Source organism: Pteropus medius, unplaced genomic scaffold, assembly GCF_902729225.1.
Source record: "Pteropus medius unplaced genomic scaffold, Ma_sr-lr_union100, whole genome shotgun sequence".
In the NCBI taxonomy this organism is placed as follows: Eukaryota; Metazoa; Chordata; class Mammalia; order Chiroptera; family Pteropodidae; genus Pteropus; species Pteropus medius.
Window position 1 is genome coordinate 5164758 of NW_024356335.1, and position 19546 is coordinate 5184303.

A 19546-nucleotide genomic window follows, 5' to 3' on the forward strand; every position below is an offset into this window, starting at 1 on the left:
GCCTCCTCCCTGCCCAGAGCCCCTCTCGTGTGCCGAGTGCCCAAGGAACGTGTCCGTGCACATACCTTCCATGAGGCCACTCGGAAGGACCTTCAAGTGGCTCCCCCCAGACCAAGTGACCCGGGTGTCCCCACAGGCCCCGCCTCTGCCCTCCTCCCTGCGGAGGGTGTGTTTTGTGCCTGGAAGCGAGGCCAGCGCTTTGGGAACCCAGCCGTGTGAAGAGGCAGAGAGGCCGTTGGGTTCGCAGTGAGTAAGGCTGGAACTAGCAAACACGCCCACCCCGGGCTGCTCTGAGCGGCCGGAGCTCTGCGGCGTTAACTCGGGGCTTCGTCCTGGCAGTGCCCATGTCACTGCCGTCGGCGTCATGCCCCCCGGCCCGCCCTCTTGCTGGCTCAGGCCCAGCTTTCGTCCCTGGAGCTCTGGGTTGGGCTGTGGCCTTGGGACAGGCATCTGCCACTGGGCGCCTGGGCCAGCATGCACTGCGGGACCCACGGGTAGTACTGAGGCTGACGGGCAGACTGCTGAGCGCCCGGACGGCGATGCTGCTTGTCACGAGCCACTTCCTCCCGAGGCCCCACTAAACCCCTGTCCCCCCTGCACCTCCCGCCGTTGTCACAGAAAGGCTCCCGGATCCCGCGCTGCTCTCAGAGGTTTTCCTGCAGACTAAGGACTCATTGGAGACTGGGACTCAGAGCGCGTGGCGGGTGGTTGGTTTCTGGAGGCAGCTGGTCCCCTCTCACCGTGTGCTACTGAGCCGGCCCCGTGGATTGGCTGTGACTTGTCCCCACTAGGGGACTGGATGATGAAACAAATACCTCGCGTCGCTGTCATTCACTGCTCATGCAGCTTCCCGGGCCTGGTTAGGGGACAGCCCTTCCCTTCCTCCCTAACACTGTCCCCCCCGTGCCGGGAACCTGGCTCTGGGAGGTGTGGCCGCTGTCACACGGAGGTCTTGGAAGCCTTTGTCTTCCGGATGCTGAGCACGGCCACTGCTGGGGCGCTGGGACCAGTGGCACCGAAGGCCCAGGACGAAACAGCTGGGGCGAGATGCTCCCCTTGTCAGGGCCGAAGCAGATGTGGGGGTTGGGGAGGGGTGCTGGGACAAAAGCCCCCAAATACTGTGGCCTTCAGGCTCCGTGGGAGCAGACGCCGTGGGAGTTCCAGCAGGCGGTTCTGGCAGAACCCCTGAAGCCCTTGCAACATGTCGCTCACGTCTGCGATCTCACTCGGCCCGGATCCGACTCCTTCCCCACGGAGGCAGCAGGCGGGCAAAGGACAAGCCACGAACGCGCCACTGCTGGAATCTGTTGACGTTTGCTGGTCTTTTGAAAATCGCTGCTGCAGCCAGTGGCGACCCCGCTGCAGAGCCTGGCGGCCACACGCCACCCTGTAGTGACACAGACAGCCGCTGTGCAGCCGTAACCTCGCCCCACGTGCGCACGGGCTAGTCTGTGAGCAGGATGTCATAATAAAACCGTACGCGTCCCCTACAGCCCGTGCAGTTGTCTGCTTTGGCCACAGTTAATTCTGTCCCTGGAAGGAAGTGTGAAGCCCTCTGCTGGGGGATGGGGGGCCGTGGAGCCATGGCGACTGATGTTACAAATGACCGAACTCGGGAGGGGGCCTTGCCTGACTGTCTGAAAGCTGACAGCATCTGGCCAGAAGAGGAGGCCCTGCCCCTTTAAACACGGGGCAGCGCCAGCCTTTCCCTTCCCGGGACCAGCCAAGGGCCCCAGAGGAGTGGGGCCGGTGTGGTGGGGGGACGCGGCCAGCACGTCCACAGGCTGGGCCCCTCCGGGCACCGCGCCACAGGCTTGGTGCCACCGAGCAGCGCTCAGCCTCCCCGAGGGCACCTTTTCCTCTGACGCCTCCATCACAGTGTCGCAGTTACTGGGGTCCACACCTGGGAGCCCACTCGCATTTAGTGATGCTAGTGTGTTATAGTCCCTGCGGCGTGGGTGGTTCTGTTTATACTTTTGGGGTTTGGGAGGGGGAGAGGGCTTTGAGATTTTTATGTATGGCTTTAAACACTTACATGTGAGATCCCGTCAGACATGAATGTGCAGAAGTGTTCCACATCAGCAATGATAAAGCGGGCAACAGTGCCCGCCCCGGGTAAGGACTGTCGCCAGTGCCAGAGAAGCCCCTGAGGGCCCCGCTCAGCACCCCCGCCCCCTGGCCTGCACTTCTGCAGCCCCGCTGTTCTGGGCAGTTGTCCCGCCTACGCGTGCGTGATCCAGCAGTGCTGCGGCTTTGCTCACCCGTGAGGGTCGTGCCTGTGGAAGTCCACGGCGCCTGTTTTGTGAATGGCTTTTGTTTAACATGGACGATGAGAATGGAAAAGCTTTGTCTGGAGGACCGATTTCGGAGGCTTAGAGACATTTATGCTACAGGAAGGAGAGAGAGAAATAGGTACCGTCTGACCTTCAAATGTTTCCTTTATATTTTCGCTCGAAATGCCAGGCTTTTAAGTGGCTCAGCCAAACTTAGGTGCTGGAGTCTGAAGATAGGAGTCTGTGGTTGTCACCTCACAGACAGAGCGGAGACAGGAAGCCACCTCTGGTCTTCTCTCTCCCACACGCTGTCCCCTCAGTCTGGCTCCTCCCTGAGAGGCTGGGCCTGGACTCCTCCGGCAGGGACACCCCCTGCAGACTGGGGGTTTGTGGGCCAATCGCGCCGAGTGCCTGCAAACCTTCCCATCTGCCTGTGCGTCCGCTCACAAGCCTGCATCAGAAGTGCATTTATGTGCAAGGTGTAGCCACCTAAAATGAGTAGCTTCCTGCGTTGTAGTTCGAATTCAGTGCAAACGTCAGTTAACCCGCCAGTCTCACGGGGTCTCATGTGGAGCCTCCGGGAGCCCCCGAGAGCCCCCGGGGAAGTGAGTGGTAGTTTGGAGTCACGCCTCCCTCTGGCTGTTTTCCGAACCCGAAGCCCCTGCTTTACCTCCAGCAGAGACAAACTCGAACACCCTTGGGAAAAGTTATGAGAAAGAGCAGTCAGCATTTTGCACAACGGATGTTCAGGAAAGCTGCCTTGGGGACATGTTGGGGCGCGGTCCCCAGTCCCTTGGGTTTGACACCAGCGAGCAGCCTGGACGAGGGGGTGTGTGGAGAGCCGGGACTGGGGACGGAGACTGGGGCAGGGCTCGGCCTGGTGCCGTGGGAGAACACGCACATGGTGAGGGCAGACCCCGCAGGACCCAGGGGTCCTTCCTGCCCCTGCTGCTTCCGGGGCCCGACAGAGGAGGGGCAGGAAACCCCCGTTTCCTCCCGAAGCTTTTGGCCCCAAGGCTCTGAGGACAAAGGCACGTGGGGGCCTTTCTCAGTCTGTGCTCTACCTTTTGTAGCCCAGCAATGTCCCAGGCTAATGGGAGATCGTTTAAGTAAATGTCACTCACGATACCATTTGGACAGAAAAGCATTTAAATCAGGGCCTGATAGATGCGACGCTGGAGAAAGAGCTCTTGACACAAAGTGGCTGCTGACTGCCAGTCTGCAGCCCTTGCACCTTAATTCTCAGAGGGCATTGGCAGCATGGCTTCCAGCCTCCCCTTCTCGGAAAAGTTGAGCAGAGGCCAGGGAGGAGAAGGTGGGCACAGGCAGCGACTGGGCTCCCTCACTGCAGGACACAAGGGACGTTCATCCCCACGGAGCTAGGAGGCCTGTCCCCCCCCCCCCACCTTCCAGCCCCCAGCCATAGCCACCTCTGCAGTTTGATCTCAGGCCGTCCCGTGGATTTCACAATTCCAGAAATCCCGTTTGCGTTATCAAAAAAGGGGAGGGCGTACTCGAACCCCCTGCCTCTCTGCCCACTTCCATTTCCTTCCGAGTCACCCTGATAGGGACCGGGTCCTTCCGTGCTGGCATTGACTTCTCTCCCGCTAGGGGGCGCCGCCGCCGCTGTGCACCGAGCTGGCAGGACTGGGCGCGCCGGCAGGTGGGCGTGGCCGGCGGGTGGGGCGGCCGGGTGCTTCCCAGACCAACCCGAGGAGCCTGACGGACAGGTCTGCTGGGTCCCCGAGCACTGAGTCAAGAGTTTCTGTGTCTTCCAGAGGAGGCCTTTCGGAGCCACCAGAAAACAAATTCTCTCCATGTGGCCCAGAGTCACCAGAAAGGTCAGGTATATGGCCCGCTAGGTCCCCACCCCCCAAATGCTTGAACCAAGTAGGTGCGTAAAGATGGGACAAGTGGGCAGCATTTCGGTGTTTCGGCCCCATGAGCTCAGTGTGGCGACTCGGCCGCCAGCGCCGGGCCTGGACCAAGCTCTGAATCCGAGCCATTTGCGAACTGCTGCCGAGGTGACCTTCTGCTTCCCCAGCTGGCACAGAGGTGACCGCCTGCTTCCCCAGCGGTCTCTGTTCTCAGCACAGCTCCCCAAGGCAATGGTGTCCTCCTCCCACAACCCAGAAACTGGCCCAGAAAGGTGGGGACACACCCGGTGCTGGCCAGGTCCTTCAAGGGAGGTTCTAAGTGAGGCAAATGGGGACTTTTTATTTCTTACACAGAGACTGACTGTTCCTGAAACATGACAAAGCCCAGAAAGAACGTGCTGGAAACATTCTTCCCAGATGAATCTTTTGCTGACTAGTTAGACAAGAAGGCCTCAGGACACTAATCGAGTCACCTTGTCCCCTTTACCACACCGTCTCTTACTGAGAACTGTGACTTCTTGGCTCCCTAATCCCACTGTCCCCAGTCCTGATGGCAGCAGCCTTCATTCATGGACCAGTAGGTGATCTTGCTTTAAAGGCCAGTCCCATCCATGTGTGGGAGGAGGCCAAGGCCGCGGTGAGGCCTGGTCGCTCCCTGGCGGCCTCACCGCCCACCCTCAGAAAGCGAGTGGACACTTAGCAAGATGGCTCTGTTCACACTCCGAGCTCTCAAGAACCTTAGGGAATAAAGAAGTGTGGGCACAAACCAGTCATACTTGCCCCGAGGGCTTGGTGAGATGCGCAGCGCTGGATGTGGAAACAGGGCCTCCCACAGCACATCCAGGGGGGCGAGGCACGAGGCCCCCCACTTTAGTGCCGCACAGAGTCTGCGGCTTGACAGAAACTAGTGATTATTCCAGCCAAGCTTCCCAGGGGTGGGCTCGCGCACTTGTGACACCAGACTGCCAAAGAAACGCAAGTAAACATGCCAATTACACAGCACCCCCACACCCCACCACAGGGCCTCTGAAAACCTAGAGTAGCTGCCAGCAGAATTTGCATGCAAAACAAAACCTTTCGGGTCATAAGAAGCCTCCCCCAAGCCCTGGACTGACTGCCCGATTTCCACCTCTCCGACGTCTGACAGCTTCTCCCCCGGTGGGTGGGGGTGGCAGTGAGACTAAGCCAGGTGGCAAGCCCCTCCCCAGGCAGATGGCGATGATGACAGGACTCGTCTTGGGTTTACACAGTAAATCATCGAGGTGCAGACCAGAGCCCAGGCCCAGCCCTCGCCCCAGGGAATCTGAGACCGAGGTCACCTCTTTGTGTAACAAAACAGTCCCATGATACAGTGCCAGAAGTTATACTTTTATTGAACATTTAAAGGATTAACATATAGTTACAAGGTCAATATAAGCCTTCCAATGGAACACTTTATTTGGTTTAATTCCATCTCCAGAGACAAACGGGCGATTCCAGAACCTGTACGATGGCAATGGACCCTGACAACATTGAAATGCCTCCAAAGTTTAAAATTAGTGCAATGCACACAAATAAATCAACGTCAGGTTAAAACGGAACCTCGGACCACTTTTTAAAGAAGTTGTTTTGATGACAGAAGCACAGGAGTCAGAGCCATTAAGTCTGAAACCAAAATTTCTGGAAAAATACTTAGCAACGACATAACTTTTTTTTTTTTTTTATGTTCAGTAAACTTCCTTCTGTAATTACAGATGCTACCAAAAGTCATTAGTGGCCTTCGTGCTCCTACTGGTGAGACAAGCCGAGGGCTCATGGCGCCCGAGCATAACCTGAAAGCTTCCAAATGAGCGTGATAAAAACCCAAAGGAAACCCCCATTCCAGCGATCCGTGCCTTTTAACGTCTTCCCGTCCTGCAAGGAAAAAAACTGGCTCGAGACAAGTCCCTCTCTCTCGTTTTGTTTTGAAGCCATTTTCAGGGCAGATTCTTTAAAAAAAAAAAAAAAAAAATCGTCATTCTTCTAACAACATTATTCTAGCATCGGTGGAAAGATGACAGGCAGGAAATGGACAGCGAGAAGCACGTGGGGAATTCCGTTTCTACTCTATGTGAACTGCTCTGTGATAACAGACGATTGCACTGGGATTCCCAGTGTAAAGGATACATCTCAACTATCAGGTAATAACGTATTTCCTCTAATCGGCCCAGCCGGTGCCGCCCTGCCTTTTCCACGCAGCCACACAGATTGGTAGAGAAGAAGCAAACGCCAAGGTGAACGTCAAAAAGCACTTGTCATCCATTCTTTTTTGGATGCAGGTGGTCCAGAAGGGGAGGGGGGGAAAGAAAAAAAAAAGGCGCAGGAGATACAAGAGGACACAGCATAGTCTATTCTGGGTTTAACAGACATTAAAAGAACAAATTGCTGTAGCTGACACTTTTTCCCCTACGTTGCAAGAAATTCATCTATCCTGACCCATAATGCACATAGATTACTGAGGCTCTAAGATCAGGTGTTAAAAAACCATCAGCATCCCTGTGGAGAGCGGTCAGCTGGACCTGGTGAAACTCAGAAGATCCTGGAGAGACCTGGTCACCGTGCCAAAGGAGCCCTGCGTGCAACCTCTGGGATGGACCGCCCACCTTAGCCACGCACCTGTTGGTTTGCAGGCGAGGCCCAGACTCTCCTCACTGTTGGCATTCTGGCTTCAATGTCACCATCTATGCTACAGTGGGCCACCCACTGTGGGGAACGAGCTGCTGCTAATGTGACAGCCCTGAGACTGCCCCCCCCCCACTTCCTGCCTAGCCCCGCTTCTGGGGAAGGAAGTGAGAGAGGGCGCAGGCTCGTCACTCACTAGTGCTCAACCTGAAGCCACTTCCTCTTCACCTGCATACCCGAGGCATTTGCCTGCTCGTGGTTCTAGTCACTGAGGGTGATGTGTGTTCAACCTCGGTTTGCTGAGGGGAGCCATTTTCCTACCACCGAACATACAGGCCCAACCCTCTGGACCTGTCATTTCTGTCCCTGCCCCTTTGGCTCCTACGAGACTTCCTTGTCTTAGATTCATAAACGTCGAGGAGAACTGAGGATGCTCGAGGCGACCACCTAGTTACCAAAAGCCAAGTCAAAGAAGAGGCCCGATGCCCTCCTTGGGCTTCTGATGGCACCCCGCTCCCAGAGACTCCCAGCCAGTGACTTCTTCTGACTGTTCCTGCACCAAAAAGGAAAAGCTACACTGCTCTAAGGCATGACTGGCCGCAGGATATGTGACCTCACGTTTTCCTCAAAGATCCGTAAGAGGAAGGAAACGCAGCTCAGAAAGCAGACTCAGTTAATTCCGTGGCCTGGAGGATGCACGATGAAGGGAGAAGCCAAAGCCACAGGGTCACCTGGAGGACCCCAAGCGCACAGGGTCTTTGGTGACCAAAGCGCTCAAATCCTAAGACGCTAACCTTGGGGTTCGCGGAAGGGGGAATCTTCTCTTTGCAGCGAGCTAAGGCGGACGCGAGACACTTGTTCACCAAGCGTCACGTCTGCGGTTCCGGCTGCAGGAGGACGGTGTTAGAAGGTGGCTGGGGCCACCCTCCACCCTTTGAAAGGGGGACACAGGCAGGGCGGCAGGGCGGGCCCGCAAGCTGGAGGCCGACTTCCAGTATGGACCTTTCTGGGCCACTGAAGACAGGGCCCCAAACAAAAATATTGTGTGTGTGTGTGTGTGTGTGTGTGTGTGTGTGTGGTGTGTGTGTGTGTATCCCCAAGCCCACCGCTGACACTCAGGCCGCGAGATGTCGCAAGGGCCACTGTTTAGTGTAAGGCGAGGACCCATCATCAGACAAGGCCCACCGCATGCTCGCCGGACTTGGGGAAAGATGCGTATTTTCTACTGTAAATCACGTGGGACGGCTTCGACATCTGGGGGCTCAGTCCACGCGGCACACGCCTGACCCTCCTTGTCCAGATTCTGTTAGTCTCCCCAGGAGACCAGTGGCAAAGTTTTCACAAAAAGGCACAGTGTGAACCGTGGACGGGCCGGGCCGGGCTAGGTGGACTGAGGGCCAAGGCGGGGTCCGGGGGAGGGAGGGAGTGTGTGTCTAGCTACCTTCCTTGGCCCTGTGTGGGGTGGGAACTGGGCTTGGGACAGACCTGTCCCCCGAGAGGCGGCCCCCGACTGGGCCATGGAAGGAGGTGGGCCCCGCGAAACATGCTGTAAGAAGGAAAGAAAGAAAAGGCAAAAGCAGCTGCACGGCGGGGGCTGTCACTTGAGGCTGAGGTTCTGAGGGCCACACTCCAGCCCAGCCCGGGAGCCATCTGTCCACGTGGGCGCCAAGCAGGCCTGTGGAGACAAGCAGACCTCAGGGTTTCTCCTGGGAAGGCCGCCCCCGGCTCCTTAACCACCTTTAGGAATCTACAACACAAAAAGAAAGAGAAAGAAAAACACGGGGTTGAAAGAAGGAGAGAAGGCCAGTGCGTTGGGAGGAAGGCAGTGGCGGGGAAGGTGGGGGTGGGGAGGGCTTTACCTGACGTTGGTTACCACAGGGGACCACAGATGAAGAACTTTCACGGTTTCATCTTCCATGTTTCCTTAGAGAAGCCCTCGTCCACCCCGAGTCGTCTTTCTAATACATTGGGTTTTGAAAGGCCACCCAGCTTCCCAGATGATGCGCCCGGGAACTGAAAGGCCGGTTCTCCCTCACACTGGCTCTCTTAGCTTTTTATCAGTAAAACGTAAAATCTTCAGTGAAAAAGGAAAGCTCGTCACTCAAGGTTTACTCCCCACAAACAGTCAAAGTTCTTCATCGTGAGGCGGGGCGGAGCAGAGAAGCCAGAGACAGACTCTCGAAGCCCTTAGGTGCACACAGGGTAGAAACACAAGGCGTCGTCACGGAAGAGGAGGAAAGAGCAGAATTTTTAACAAAGCATTTGGCTAGAAAACTCCCCATTACTGAAGACGAAAGAGTTAAACGCTCGGAATACACAGAATCGCTTTCTCAGAAAGGTGTAAAATCATTTAAAATACACAACGCTGAGAAAAATACAACGTTTATTAGAGAGGCAGGTACGAGGGTACAACTAAAAAGTGCCAGACAGTCTTTTCTTTTAGGATAAGGACAGAGAGAAACAACCATGTTGGCCGTATTCACACGAAACTTACTCAGAACCCAAGTGTCTACTATAAACTCAAGCGAGGAGCAGCCGCAGGGCCCTACCTAGCAGTGACACAGTCCTTCCATAAAAACAAAAAGGTCATGACATGAGGCAGCAGAATCACCAATAAAACAAACAGATAAAAGAGCAAAACGTTAAAACAAACGGAATTCAAGTAATCCTTCTTAGTTTTTAAATCGCAGTATATACAAATATATTGGACGGGGTTTACTGGACGAGTTTAACAGAAAGCAATTTAAAAAAAAAACAAAACAAAACCATAAAAGAAGATTGTTACAATCCAGTGGACCAATTGAAAGTTCCCCTAGTCCAAATGTTTTGGCAGTTATTAAACAAGTCACATCGTAGACGCCACACACACATATACGCGACTCAACCCAGACGTGCGGGGGTCCGCATGGGTGTTGGCGGGGGACGGAGAAAGGCTTCTTTTCACATACACATTAGTAACCTCTAAGTTTATCTCTAAAATAAAAGCCGGGACTTTGTTTCTTTTATTTTAACAGGTAACTATTGGAAGAAAACAAAGTATACTTTGGGCGGAAAGGGAAATTCCTGATTCCTTGAGAATTGTGTCAATGCTTTTTCTAATCCTTCACGCACAGACTAGATGGAGCTGAAACTATAAAATATCTTCCACTGTTTGGTCAGGATTACAGAGCTCCATGGGCTATAGGTGCTGAGGTGTAGGACTTAAACGAGTGATCATAATTTAGGCGCCAAACCTCCCCCCCTCAAATCAACTGAGCTATTTTCTGGATGGAATTTGCACAATACCAAAGGAAAACAAACCAAACTTCATGGAATGGCATACTTTTCAAGGCTGGCGTGTAAAGGGCTAATGTCGTCTTGCCCCACGTTAAGACTTTTTCAGTGGTTAGTTTGCTTTTTCCAGGAGTTCCTACTCTGGAAGTGAGTTCATCACCGGAGAGAAAGGTTAGATTGTAATACTGCAGGCCTCCCATTCACGTGGGACAGATCTAAAGTGGTGACCTCCCACTGCTCACTATGGGTTCAGGCTGAGTGGCTTTATCGACATTATGTCAGTAAAAGTATAATTATTCCAAAGGGATTTGAATTACAAAGTTATATTTTAAAAAGTCAGGCGGACAGGAGTCGGTTTCCTGCTTTTGATACTGTATTACAATTGTGTCAGATATGACCACGGGGAGGGGTCTGGGGGAAGGGTACCCGGATCTCTCTGCACTATCTTTGCAAGTTCTTGAGATTCTATAATTATTTAAAAACAAAAAGTGTTTTATATATCAGGCTGTCATTAAGGAAAGGTTAACGAGTTCCACCCTGGTGGCCTTTGTGAGAAACGTAAGTGAACTTTCTGCTGGAATCTGCAACGAGCACCTATAACTCCTGCCACATCTCTCCTCACCCCCGCGAGCTACTGCCGCTTTTAAAAATCAGCTTCAAATTGACTTGCGCTTATAAAAGGAGCCCAATGTTGAGGCAAGGAGCTAATTTCCCATTTAAAAGTAGGAAGGACAGGAATCATGTTCGAAGCCAAATAAAAAGAGAATCTCAAGGTGACACCTTCATTCTGACCCATTCTAGCTGTTCTCTGGAGATCTCAGGGTAAGTTTTCAAAAAGGGCACAAACGCGGGGCGTGGTGCTCATCTACGCATGCGACCAATTTACTACGTATCCTGCCAACTTCAAAATGCAAATCCCCGTGTGACCCAGATTCCTTTAAAGATGGGGAAACAGTTTATTTTATTCTGGCTACTGTTCATTCTACGAAATGAGCTAGCAATTCTAAAATGATTTTCGGTAACTTCATACTTTGGGTTTTAAAGATACCAATGATTTAAAAAAAAAAATCTCCCCTTCGAAAATCTATGTGCTAGAGTAGCTGGGGGAATCACACATACACACACACACACATACACACACGCACACGCACACACCACCCCATTATTTACTTAATTTTTTTTCAAATATAGATTGTAACTTTGTTTTTAACACTCAACATCTCTTTTCTATCTGTAATACTCCCATTAATATAAATGTGAGCTTAAGGCAGAAAGATAATATGCAGGGAACTACGAAAATCAGAATCTATAGGCCTTTTCTAAATCAAGTTCACATTAAAAATTAATTCAATTCGGGAAAAAAAAAAAAAGCAATGTGCTGGGATCTGCGTCTGTGTGCAGAAGCAGATGCTGTGTCTATGTATGGCCCCATCTGGGAGGTGTCAGCTGAGTACAGCTCCACCTGTCACAAAACCTCCAACAGAATAAAACTAAGCTGTTTTATGTAAGTTTATCTAAATAGCACTAGCACATCCGATCAACGCTGTTGACTGGCAGAGGGCAGATCACTAGGCACGTGTAAGAATCAACTCGGTGTAACTGCCCAAACTTTTACAGATTTCAATTGGTTTTCTAGGATCCAATAGACATAATAGGATAATCACGATACTATTACAATGATCTTAACCAGGTTAAGTAAAAATACACACTTTTGGTACCAAAGAAAGAATCTTACTTGCTTCTTTACTCAAGAAGGGGGAGCTGTGATTTATGACTTCTCCCAAGTGAATGTAAGATTTCACAAACTATCACAGTCCAACTACTTCACTTACAAAATGTAACATTCTATGGTGGTTCGATTTGTGGCAGATACTAGATAGAAATGAGAACTAAAGTCTTCTGTACCACTATGATGTATGCGGACTTTGAAATTCAGAAATATTGATTACGAGCTACAAGGCAGCCTTTTTTTTTTTTTTTGGTTATCTACAGATGCTGCCAAAAGAAGACACGTTTCTCTTATTTCCAATGACACAGCTGTAAATTGGCAGTTGGCAGCTTTCCACATGACATTTCATCAGCGAGTGAAACTTGATTCTAGTCAGGACTAGACAAGGAAATTCAGGTGTGAGATGCCTGATGCCCACTGAGGACAGGTACAGTGATGTTCTCCACCGTCTTTTGAAGAACTGCCTGTAACAGTCACAGTTGTGGGGAGAAACAACTCCAATTTTGTAAAGTTTTTTTTTTTTTTTTAAGTTGTATTAAATATAAGTCTTAGCACCTTTGGCATTTTTGTCCAAATAGACTTCGACGTACGAAGTGGGGACATAGCCCTCTTCGTCCTCGCTCCTCCGGATGCGGGTCCACCCATCGCCTTTGTCTTCCTCTATGACGTACAGCGTTTCTCCTTCGATGACTGAAATGGTTCCTTCATTCTGACCTGGAAAAGCAACGGCAGAATGTGTCAGGTTTCCGGTCCCATCCAGACGGAGAGCAAACAGGGAGCTCGGCGGTGAAATGAACGTGGCTGAAGCGTCAGGTGGGTCCTCAGAGGCACGGGCCCCGCTTCATCCCCTCCCCCCGTCCCCGACTTCCTCTCCCGCCCCCCCGAAGCATCCAGTTCTCTCCGTCCATCTCTCCCACACAAAGCTTCTCCAACTCCTCCATACTTGCTCTCCCGAGACTGAAAACCTCCAGTTTTCTTCTCTGCTCTCCTCCCGTCTCGATACCGATACTCTCTGATATATATAAATATATCTCTCTGTCTCAAATATATACTCTCTGTCCTCTCTGTCTGTCTTAAATGCTCTCTCTCTCTCTCTCTCTCTCTAGGTGAAAGCCTCCTTGGGTGTGACTGATGGCACCCTCCTTCCACGCCATCCCTTCCCACTTCACTCTTCCTTCCGAGACATATCTCCACCCTTAATGCTGCTGTGCAGGCCTACCTGACACACAGCACGGGAGGGCCTGGGCTCCTGGCTTTCCCCCTACGAGATCCCCTGCCTACTTCCCCATTTCAGCGGACATCTCCACTGTCCCAGAGCACAACTCAGGGAATCATCTTTGATTTCCTCCCCTCTTTATTCCCGCTTCCAATCAGCCATGAGTCTGAGCTGCAGCATCTCTGTGATCATTCCTTAATCGAGGCCCCCATGACCGTTCGCTAAGATAATTTCAAAAGATGAGCCGCCACTATTCGAACAGTATTCTGAAAGGCAAACTGTTTAGGGACTGTTAAGAGGGGTACGGTGGGGACATGGGGGGTGGTGGAGGAGATGGTTTGGACATGAAGTAAAATTGGAACTTTGAACCTGGCATTTCTCTTTCTTCTTTTGTCATAATGAACATATACTGTATTAAAGGCTCTGCAAAGTCCCGCAGTAAAGAAATCTGTGGAATTCATTTACCCCAGGGCTCCCCCAACTTACCCGAACTCACTGTCCTTCTAACCATTACCCCAGTTTCTCATCGCCCCTACACCCCTGCACTCATGACAGCACTGTCCTTAGGGACAGCTCTGACTCTGGCCAGACTCTGCTCAGATACTTTCAATAGCTCCTCAGCGTTTGTCGCCCTGGCCATGGGCACCGCCTCATTATTAGTCTTATGTTCCACTAGTCCGAAGACACCCGAGCTCCAGCCACAGGAACCCCATGATGTCCTCACCTGCAGCGGGCTGGGTGGTGCCCACGCCTCTGATACACCGTGGCTTGGAGAGCTCTCTAAATGCCCTCAAGGACATGATCTCGCCCTCCCGTGAACCGCCAGCCCCCCATTGCTAGGTACCCCCGCTCCGGTAAGTCCTGCGAGCTGCCTTCTCCTATCTGCATGTCTGCTTTGTTTCTCCAAGGCCAGACGCCACACACCATGCCACCTGCATCGCACCCCTGATTCCGGGGTCTTTCCAAGGCAGGAGCTCTACCGAGATTGAACGAATGGATGGAATAATCATTATTTCATCCTACCCGCTGCAATTAAGCTTTTTGAAAGTTGTTAGATTATACGGACCAAAAGGCAAAATATATAGCCATCAAGACAACAACAATAATAGTGATAGTAATAATAGCAATCGTAATAGTAATAAATACTGACAAACACTACGAGCAGAACAAAGGAGTGATGAGAAAGATCTGGAAGGCTTCAAAAGGCAGACCCCCCCCACAAAGCGGAGTGACTCTGCCATTTATGCAGAGTGGGGGGACCCAGCCGACGAGGTGTTACCGTCGAACGTGTAGAGGGCTTTGCAAGTCCCGATGGCGGGGAGGGGCTCCTCGTCGTCAAACTCGTCGTCGAAGTCCGTGGCCAGCACCTTCACCTCACTCTCCTGGCTCTGCTCCTCCGTGTAACTGCCATCTGGGCTGCTCAAGAAAGCAAAACGCACAGCCACTATAGCCACCGACCCCAGCGAGGGCGCCGAGTCATCCCCCGAAGCGCCGAGCGCTTGCGGACCCTGCGCCCCCCTGTCAGCGCGGGCGCCAAGGTCATGGTAAGTCAAGCCGCGCGCTCCCCCGCCGTGGGAAGACCACAGGTCGGTCATCGCAGACCCGCTGGTGTCTAACCGGAGCCTGACGCTGGCTTCCAGGTTCCAGAATCGCGACGCCAACACAGAGCACGGGTCCCGGCTCGCCGGGGGGCAGGGCCGTTCAGATACTGTACCTCTCCCGGTCCTGCGCGCAGTTGTTGACCGTCGGCGCCGTCTGGCCGTCGTACATGCCGCTCTGCCGCCGCGCCTGGTCGCCGCGCGCCGGGAGCCTGCCTTCCACCTCCGCCAGCCAGGCCTGCAAACAAAAGCAGTGAGACCCCGGCCTGCGCGCAGCCAGCCAGGGCCCCCCGCGGAGTCTGCAGCCCCCTCCCCCCAATTCCTCCGCTCTTGCTCATGGAGGCCCATTGGAGAAGGACCACGCGGGGGGCCGGGTCTCCAAAGTGTTTGCATTCGACTGTCCGAATGTGCTGGAAGGCAACTGCTTCCATGTCATCCCAAGCTGGAGAGGTGGAAGCAGAGGTATTTAGGCAACTGTCCAAGGTGTGGGTGGCAGAAAGCTCTGGGCTCTAAACAGCTGTGTGATTTCCGATAAGTCACTTCTAGTTCCTTCTGGTCGCAAACTTCTATGACCATGAGGTCACACTGGGAAACATGAGGGTACTGCCACATTTGAGCAATGACTCAGTTTGAAAGCCACACTTCCCTTTTTTTCTTTTGAGTGTAACTTTTTAATCGTGAAGAAACTTGTACAAAGGAAATCGAAGATAAAATGATCTTCGGTAACATCTGAACTAGTCACAGTATTTAAGTTACACTCGAATAGTTACACTGTTCAAAACGCAAAAGAATACAAATGAACCGAAAAAGACCTTTCTAGGTTCTAAAAACTCATACATTAATAAATTAGCGACAGATTATAAAAACCACAAAAAAGCCACATTCTAGCCCTCGTTGATAGAAATAACCTATTCTGTTTGCTCTTAATTTATTTTTTCCAGGCTCTGCACTCTTTAAATTTGGTGGTGGGAGGAGGAGAAGCCTTTTGTACAGAGCTTTGCATGCACCTCTCCCCGCTTAAAACACTTATTAAGGTGTTTTCAGAAATGAGTGCTTTCCACTGATTTCTCATTGGCGTTTCCTACTGGTTTGCACATACATCTTTTGATAAAGAGTCTTCTGAAGGAACAATAATATATTTCGATCAATGTTTTAATCGTCCGTTTGCATCCCCAAGATGATGGACGACTGTACACTCCCAGTTATACCCGTTATCAACAGGAGACACAGTAGAACAAACTTAAGTGAAACGCTTAAGAACAACACTGTCTATGAATAAACACGGCTTTCAGTGGTGTCGCTTTAAAGGGACACAATTAAACAGGATCTGCTGAAGAGCAGGTCACATGGCGGATGACACTGTATTTTTCCTTGTCTCACAATTCTGTGAAGCATGCTGGCATTTCCAGCCGTGTCTCCCTCAGTGACAGAAATGCCGCTGCTCCAACCATTTCCACTTCGTGACACCCATCCCTCTTCCGTTTCTTTTCCTTTCTTTTTTTTTTTGTTCTAACGATAGCTTTTTCATACCTCAAATTTCTGTGCCTCTAGTCTCAGTTTTTCTATATTTTGGTTGACTTCTGTTAATTTGTGGTCCAAACTGGCTGGGTCTCCCATCTGAGGATTCTTTAGGTAAACGTCTTTCATTTTTGTGATGGCATCTCTGGAAAAAAAAAAAAGCATGAGCAGAACGTGGGAAAGGTCAATGTCATCAGCCAATTATATTCTCCTACCATCTCGAAAACTATGTGAATGGGACCCCGAACAGGCTGAGTGTGGCTTGGAACAGAATATCGGGGTCAGTGTTCCTTCTAAAACTTCTCTGTCAGAATGCCGCTACCAACATCTGAATCATCCAGAGACTGATGTTAAAACTTCGGTTAAAAACAAAAACAAACAAACAAACAAACAAAAACTTCAGTTTTCTATCCTGAATGGCATCTCCCTATTGTCTTCAGCCAGCGAAACACAGAAATTGATCCTGCCCCTCCCTCTGCCCCCGAACGACAGTAAAAACAAACAAAACCCAAATATTTCCATGCGTGCATTCTTCATGCAAACCAAAGCTACAGCTGGCATCCTGGGTCTTTGTGGGCTGCAAAATGTTTACCTCGTGAAGATGCACAGTTCATTGCTATTTTGTTATGCGCTATTTCAACTATTAAGAAACCGAACCCACGGTTGGCAGCCAGGACGGGGGGCGGGAACAGAGCCCCAGAGCTGCACCTCGCAAGGTCCCCCCCCAACCCCACCTCCCGAGATCGTGTTCTGGAAGCCCTCCCACAGCAACATGAGTAAGGAACCCCTAGAGAAGACCAGGCTTGAGGTCATCTCTGGGACCCAACGGCTGCAAGGGGCTTTCAGGAGGATCTGAGTTGTGAAAAGTTTAGAGCGAATGCCTCTGCCAGCCTTAACGAGCTTCAGCAAAAGAAAATCTCAGGCAATTATAAAACACAAGACCAACACACCGAACCATACTTTGAGTCATGGTTTAACTGAAAATACAGAAATAACAGGAAGAGAATCTCCACAAGTCCTCACCACCTCTCTACCCGCTTCCTCGCGTCTGAGCGTCTGCGCCCATACATCCTGCCGCCCTCCCCCCAAGGCCACGTCCCCCTACCAGAACTTTCGATCTCGCACTCCCAGCTCCCTCGCTCAGCTCCACTTCCTTTTTTTCTCCATAGCATGCATCATTTCCCAACATTTCAGAATTTGCTCTTATGCTTATTGTTTCTTGTCTGTCTCTCCTTGCTAGAATGGAAGCTCTTTGAAGGTGCTGGATGGACTCAAGCTTGGTTCGCTTGATGTGTCCCCAGGGCGGGGTAATATCTGGCACACGGTAGGTGCTCAAGAAACATGTTAGAGGTATAAATGATCTCATAACAAACATATCGTAAGGTCATCCACCTTTACAAAACTCCTCTCCGCTTCGTGGCCTTCATCTCCAGCTACTGCTGTTTCTCCCAGCAAAACTTCTCCCCCCTGCCTCTCCTGATCGGTCTCTCTCCAGAAGTTTCATCTTATTCATCTTTTCAAGGAATCGACTTTTAGAGCTGTTGAATGTGTATTTTTTATTTAATTAATCTCGACCCTGTGCTTTATGATTTCCTTTCTTCTATTGTCTTTGGTTCAATTCGCTGTTCTTTTTCTAACTTCTCGAAATGGATTCTTGGCTCGTCGATTTTTAGCGTTGTTTTTAATGTATATTGAAAGCTATGAGTTTTCCTTTATAAGCATGGCTTTGGTGACACCCCAGAACCTGACATGTAGGATGAGGGTTAAGATTCGGTTCTGTTTCATATATTTTCCAATATCTAGTATGATTTCTTCGTTAGTCTAAGTTATTTAGAGCTCCATTTCTTAATTTCTGAAATTTTGGGATTGGTCTCCAGCTTCACTGCAGGCTACAGAGAACACACCTTGAATGATATCTATCCCCTGATGTTTATTCAGGTTAACTTTTTAAAAACCAGGATATGCTCAATTTGGGGGAAATGTTCTATGTGTGCTCAAAAAGACTGTTTCGAGCCATTATAGGATATATGCGTTTTAGGTCAATTTTATGGATTATATTACTCAAATATTCTGTGCTGACACTGTCAACCTATTCTATCAATTATGGAGAGACATGCACTAAAAAATCCCCTACTCTGATAATGTATTTGTATTTCTTGTCTTTATGTCAAAAAGGTTAATAGCATAATCTTTGTGTTTTGAGGTTATGTTATTATGGTCCTACAGATTTAAAATTTTATTATCTTCCTGGTGAATTGAGCCATTTGTTATTTGAATCATTTATTATCATGAAGTTTATCCTCCTGATTGAACAGTTTGGGGGCTTTTTTGGCCTGGAAGTCAGCCAGTGGTCTTTTGGTTGGCATTTGCATGGTATGTATCTTTCATTCTTTACTTTCAAACTTTCTATACGTTACGAGTGAGATGCATCTTTTGTAGATAGTGTGCTTTATCTTCGGTGCCTAGAATATTTACTGGCACACTGTAAGTACTCAACGAACAGTCATTACGTGCATAGCTCCATGTGATCTGCCTTGTTACCAGCAAGGGCTGCTATGGGGTTAAAAGGTGAACCAGATCTCCTGATCATGACCCAGGTGACACACACGCAGCTGAAATGATATTCAAATCTACTTTAGGGTTTCCCATCTTTCCAAACTGCACTCGAATGTCTTAATGAGTCCTATTGATCCACCCTACCTTTGATCTGTCTCCTTTTGAATTTCTTTATTTAACTCGTCGACTTTCAGTTGGAGCTTTTTCCTTCTCTGTTCAGGTGGCAGGTTGCTGAAATCCTCTGGCGTTGCGCCCTGCGGATGCAAACAGAAATAAGCCAGAAAGCCTGACAGGACTCCTTGAAACAAGATCCAGAGGAAGGGCTGCTGCTGGAAAGAGTCCCCAGACACCAGGGGCTGCAGATGTCTGCGCGTGTTTGTGAAATACATTCAGCCCTTTCCCACGACACCCAGCTGAGAAGCAGAATCAGTCCATGCAAACTACCCGAGTCCCACCAACCACTTCGGGTTCCACTGATGCTGGCCGAGCCGCCTCTGGGAAGGCAAGAGCAATGCTGCGGGGAGGAGAGAGGAAGAAATACTTTCGACTCCAGGGAGAATCGATGAGAAACCAATTTGGGGACAGATTCTTCACTTTACCGTCAGTGTCTGTAGCAACACTGCAGTTTTAAAGTTTCTTCTTATGAAACAATGAGAAGCGCCCCATCAACTGTTCTGTGTTGAAGGCACTGCCTCCCTGCTTCCCGGGGCTCCCCTCCCCCCAGTCTGAGTATTCCTTCCTGTCTCTTCGCACAGGCTGAGGCCAAAAGTTTCCATGCCCGTGAAGTGACAGATGGGACATCTAGTTCCTCAGAAATGTGGGTGAAAAGGACACTTACACAACATCTTTCCTCTCTCCCCATGAAC

At 50.6% G+C, this 19546-nt stretch overlaps 2 protein-coding genes across 5 annotated transcripts in view; one reads left to right on the forward strand and one right to left on the reverse strand.

Annotated features, from left to right (window-relative positions):
- Window positions 1-1492, forward strand: part of USP20 (ubiquitin specific peptidase 20) — a 32445-nt gene extending 30953 nt beyond the window's left edge. The window contains exon 25 of the mRNA XM_039861464.1: window positions 137-1492. The gene's annotated coding sequence lies outside the window, so the exon portion shown is untranslated. The remainder of the gene's footprint in view (window positions 1-136) is intronic.
- Window positions 1493-5497: 4005 nt separating this feature from the next.
- Window positions 5498-19546, reverse strand: part of FNBP1 (formin binding protein 1) — a 113974-nt gene continuing 99925 nt past the window's right edge. The window contains exons 10-16 of one of the 4 annotated variants that reach the window (XR_005652552.1): window positions 18825-18934; window positions 16137-16269; window positions 14723-14844; window positions 14288-14427; window positions 12348-12506; window positions 6752-8537; window positions 5498-6696 (exon numbers count right to left, since the gene is read on the reverse strand). Coding sequence is in view for 3 of the 4 variants with exons in the window: in XM_039861735.1 (XP_039717669.1) it covers window positions 5942-6117; window positions 12348-12506; window positions 14288-14427; window positions 14723-14844; window positions 16137-16269; window positions 18825-18934 (840 nt within the window). In the remaining variant the exon portion in view is untranslated. Of the gene's footprint in view, window positions 8538-12347; window positions 12507-14287; window positions 14428-14722; window positions 14845-16136; window positions 16270-18824; window positions 18935-19546 lie in introns of all 4 variants that reach the window. The other 3 variants (XM_039861736.1, XM_039861735.1, XM_039861737.1) reach the window with 3 other exon arrangements.